The sequence below is a fragment of the Penaeus chinensis genome, chromosome 33 (genome assembly GCF_019202785.1).
Source record: "Penaeus chinensis breed Huanghai No. 1 chromosome 33, ASM1920278v2, whole genome shotgun sequence".
NCBI classification, from domain to species: domain Eukaryota; kingdom Metazoa; phylum Arthropoda; class Malacostraca; order Decapoda; family Penaeidae; genus Penaeus; species Penaeus chinensis.
In genome coordinates this window covers 1,014,901-1,019,900 of record NC_061851.1, presented here as the reverse complement: position 1 = coordinate 1,019,900, position 5,000 = coordinate 1,014,901, and the positions used below count along the sequence as shown (strand labels likewise).

The window sequence follows — 5,000 nt, the reverse complement described above, 5'->3', positions numbered from 1 at the left end:
CATCGGAATGCTTTATCAATGAGTGCTTAACAAAATCTGGAAGTCTCAACTGACAAAGAGACTAAAGAGACACAGCTATTTATTCATTTTCATTTATCTAGATTATTTGAAACATTTGCAGGATCATCATTCTACCAGATGAAACACAGTCACGATAAAAACAGACTAATAAATCGTCCCGCTTCAAGCAAAAAAGGAAACATTTTTTGTTTCGTTTGAAGAGGATTCTCAGTAGATTCAAAACGTCACGATTTATTTCTGTGCTTCCAATAGGACCGCGTTTTTATGTAATCTGTGTGCACATGTAACGGTCTTTGTATTTCTGCACATCATGATTTTAATTTCCGTAAAATCACTGTTAGGAACGAGAAACAGCACCATTTAGATTATTATGTTAGCTAATATAAAGTGAAACCACTGGACTGCTGTTTAGTAAGATCAATGAATGCAAAAAATTGTATATGAATTTTATGTTTAATTTCCCCCGCGTACTAACCACTATTGACTCCTAATTACCTTTTCACCTGCGCACCTAGATGACTTCAGACGTTCCGGCAGCCGGCCAGAGGTACCAGGTGGCTTCCCTCACTCGTCAGCCTCATGTCAGCCACAGCAGAAGCAACTCTGAGTGAGTTCTGGTTATGTTGCTGACGGAGTTTTCGTACGTTAATATTTTGCATAATACAAATCTCGAATCTTTTGATGTTGTGGAAATGAATTGAAGGTTATTTTGCAGTTGTTCGGAGGACGAGGCGCGAGGCGGCAAGTTGTCTGAGCTGGAGAGTGAGGCTAGAAGACAAATGAAGAGAGCTTTGGCCAAGCGATGCGAAGGCAAGCGCTGTGCTCCGCGGGACTCCCGAGCTCGAGTGCCTTGGTCCGACTCACAAGGATCTCGAAATCCTCTTTCTGGCGCCCACTCGGAGGCTGAAGCAAAGCTCGCTGTCGGACCTCGCTCAGCCGACGCGCCCGAAAGAGGAAGAGGCGTCATAGAGATCGTGGATGTCGCCGACGAGGAAGCCGATGTTGGAGCGAGTATCGGGGGCGCCCTTCGTACTGCTGGGCAGGCGAGCGGGCCGCTCCACGTGGCCGAGGACGCCGTGTTTGTGGAGACGGTGTGGAACGCCTTCCGGACGGACATGATGCGGGTCATCTCCGGGATCGGGTCGCGCATCCTAAGGCCCGCGCCCTCCGCCCTGCCCTCGAATCCCGGGGCGGCGAATCGGCACTCTCAGAAATCAATATGGACGACCCGCAGACCCTCCGGACCTTCTGCGGCGCCCGTGCCTCTGTCTCTGCCTCGCTGGGTCACGCCCGTTCGCCGCTTCGAGGGCGCCGGGGGGAGCAGCGACAGCCTGCCCCGGACGCCAGCTCAGCCACGGGGGAGCGACACGATGGAGGGTTCCGTCGGAGGCAACGGCATTCCGACGGAGGACTCTGTCGGGAACGGCCCGAACGGCGCTGCCAGAGGGGTAAGTAGGAGGAGGCGAGGGTAACTTCTGGCGGGTGAGGAGGCCGTGACAAATCCCAATTAAAGGAAGTTAAGGCTTTTCTGGGGATCAATTACTTCTTCTTAGGGAGAAGCTCGAACATCTCCGAAGATTTTTAGTCTCCTGTGAGGTGTCCTGATTCTGACGGAAAAAAAGAAACAGAATAATGCTTTTATGATGGAATATGTCGTCGTCTGCCGGAGGAATTCACCTTCAACGCATTTGACTCTATTTGCATTTCTATTCCTTCTTCCCCTCGCCCCTCGACGCCCAACGCTGGCTTGCTCTCACGACTTCTGCAATCAAAGGCTGATCCATAGCTATAGAACTATGGCTATACCTATAAATATATATGTATATAGATATACGTGTATGTATATATATATGTATGTATATATACATATATACATATATATATATATATGTATATATGCATACATATATATACATATATGTATATATATAAATATATATGTTTATATATGTATGTACGTATATATACACATATATACATATATATGTATATATACACATATATACATATACATGTATATATACATATACATATGCACACACCCACACACACACACACACACACACACACACACATATATATATATGGTATATATACAAACACATACACAGTACATATACTCTCCCTTTCCCTCCCTCTCTCTCTTATAACCTCCCTCTCTCTCTACTTCCCTCTTCCTAGCTCAATCCTTCTCTCCCTCTTCCACCTCCCACCCTCCTCCCCACCTCCCTCCTCCATTTCTCCTTCCCTCCTTCTCTCCCTCTCCTACGCCCCCTCCCCCTCGCCCTCCCCCTCCCACACTCAGAAAACACGTTACGTCATGACTCTGTACTTGCGCCTCACACTAGCCAGAGAACGTGCGGCGAAACATTGTGATATTATATTGAATTATTCTCTTCGCGTTGGGAAAAAAAAGTTGCTGATCGCTACTGTCAACATGATTTTTTTTTTTTTTTTTTTTTTTTTTTGGGGGGGGGGGAGAAAATGTTTAAAATGAAGATATTACTCTGATGGGGTAATGGTGACCCTCAGGTCGGATAGCAAAGTATGTGTGATAATTTTAGTGATGATGATACTAATGTCAATAATGACACCATTAATTGCAATAATAGTGTTAATGATGATAATAATGATGATAATAATAATAGTAATAATAATTATGATGAAAGTGATACTACTACTACTACTACTAGAAATAATAACAATAACAATAACAATAACGAATATAATATATGAACACATATGTGTGTGTATATATATTGTTCTATTTATTTTGTATTACCTATAAGTAAAGATAAATTGTATTCAAACCGTTACTGTGTAGACATTTACGTAACAGTAGATATTAACGACAGTATGCATATTTATATTGCAGGAATGCCATTATGCTTCACCTGACTCCTTTACGTGTTGCCAATTGCGCACAAGCTTACTATCTGCACACGCCTTAGGTCACCGTAGCCGTCGTCAGTGAGCTGTACGTCATTCACTGTTCACTGCGTTTCTGCTCAGTGCGACCTTCCTCTTATATCAAGTGTTTCATTCACTACATTACAGGCATTTAATTCACTGCATTAAAATATTTCATTCACGATAATACAAATGTTTCATTCATTACATTAAATGTATTTCATAATTACAGGTATTCGACTCACTAAATTCCAAGGATTTCATTCAGCATGTCATTCATATTCACTCAGTAAATTCACCATTACATTATACGGTAAAAAATAAACAAACTTATGAAGCCTCTCATTCACTCCGAAAAAAAAAACAAAAAAAACACTTACTACAATCTTATTCATCCGGACTTCAAACATCCGAACGTTTAAGCAACGAAGCCTATATTTCTTGGGCATTTGGAAGGCTATTTCCGGTGCCACACGGTAATGAAGAAGCGAACAAGCAACGGTAACATCGCCCTTATTCCCCGGCGATTGTAAAATGCCAAACAACACATGGGCGGGGGGCAGGGGTTGGGGGGGGGGGGAGAGAGGGCGGAGGCTGCGCTGGAAATGTTGTTAGTCAGAAAACGTATCTGGATGTATCAAGTGTAAATATATGCATTGGCAATGAGGAGGAATAGATACGGTGTTTGAAAAAAAGGGGAGTTTACAAAGGGATGCAAAGGGAAACATTTTCTTTGTCTTGTAGATCGCATCGGACAGCTGAATTGCTGTTGGAAAATTGTAAATATTTCCTAGCCAGTTACCTTTGAGCCTGGAGTGGGCGTCGAGAAGGAAAATAAGAAAGATTGAAAGGAGAAAAAGAAAAGAAAAAAGAGAGAGACACGGAATAGAATATACGTTTGTGGTACGAAGTGCTACGATGAGGTCGTTTGCAAATACGATCTTGCAAAGTCTGTAGAGTTGGCATATATAGGGTTTAAAGATTTACATACATAAGTCTCTAAGGATTGCATGTACATCCGGGAATCAAATTTTCCGCCACAGATAGAAGGGGCGATTCTCAAAACGAAGAAGACGTTCCTATATAAACAAATCCCTCTTGACCAGGAGTTTAACAGCACTCCAAAGTCCAGTTGGCCATCGCAGGCTCTTTAACGAACGGAATAATCGGAGAGAACTAATTTCAAAACGCGATGCAATCCCAATATTCATTAATAACAGCAAAGGGGAAAATGTCTGGAAAACCGACGCGCTCTTACCTATCGCAGGGGGCACGGACGCAGGCACTAAGAGCAAGGGTATCGGGGAAATCCGGATGCAGATGGTCGCTACAAGAACAGGATGCAGCTGGTATTTCGACGGCGCTTCCCCCCTCTTCGCTTAACGACGTGTATAGGGATAACGAGCCTAACGCCGCTGCCAGACGAGTGGTGTGATTGTTCCTTCAGATACGGCGGGGCTTTAATAGCAGGTTAGGTTTAGATACACGTCAATGAAGAAGGAGTAGCCATATATACTTGTTTGCCAGCTGATGCCCTTCTCCAGGGGGCAAGAGAGTGATATCCCGAGAAAGGCGGGAGGGTTTACGCTCTTAACCCCGTAGCCTGATCAAGGATCTTTATCGTTGCCATATGAGAGTCACTGTTTTGATGCCGGCGAAGGAGGAGGCGGTGAAGATTCTTTCGTAAGACTGTGAAGATGCTGCTCCGGAAAAGCTGCCTCTTGGCCAGTCAGTGCAAATTGATAAATGTGAATATTTCCCATGATATACATGACAAGAACATTCATAAATACTCATAATATTATACACACTTATGTGAAAACACACACAGGAAACACGCAAACGCAAAAAAAAGAAAAAGAAAAAAAAATGGAGAGAAAAAAACGCTAAACATATATATAGCTCTCTGACTATCTCTCTCTCTCTATGTTTATATATATATATATATATATATATATATATATATATATGTGTGTGTGTGTGTGTGTGTGTGTGTGTGTGTGTGTGTGTGTGTGTGTGTGTATTTTATCTATGTATATATATATGTATATATATGTATAAATGTATAA

At 42.8% G+C, this 5,000-nt stretch overlaps 1 protein-coding gene across 1 annotated transcript in view; it reads left to right on the top strand.

The window, feature by feature from the left end:
- LOC125042948 overlaps positions 1-4,366 on the top strand; it is a 102,545-nt gene extending 98,179 nt beyond the window's left edge. The window contains exons 3-5 of the mRNA XM_047638781.1: positions 537-628; positions 737-1,469; positions 4,199-4,366. Coding sequence (XP_047494737.1) covers positions 537-628; positions 737-1,469; positions 4,199-4,366 — 993 coding nt within the window. The remainder of the gene's footprint in view (positions 1-536; positions 629-736; positions 1,470-4,198) is intronic.
- Positions 4,367-5,000: the final 634 nt, after the last annotated feature.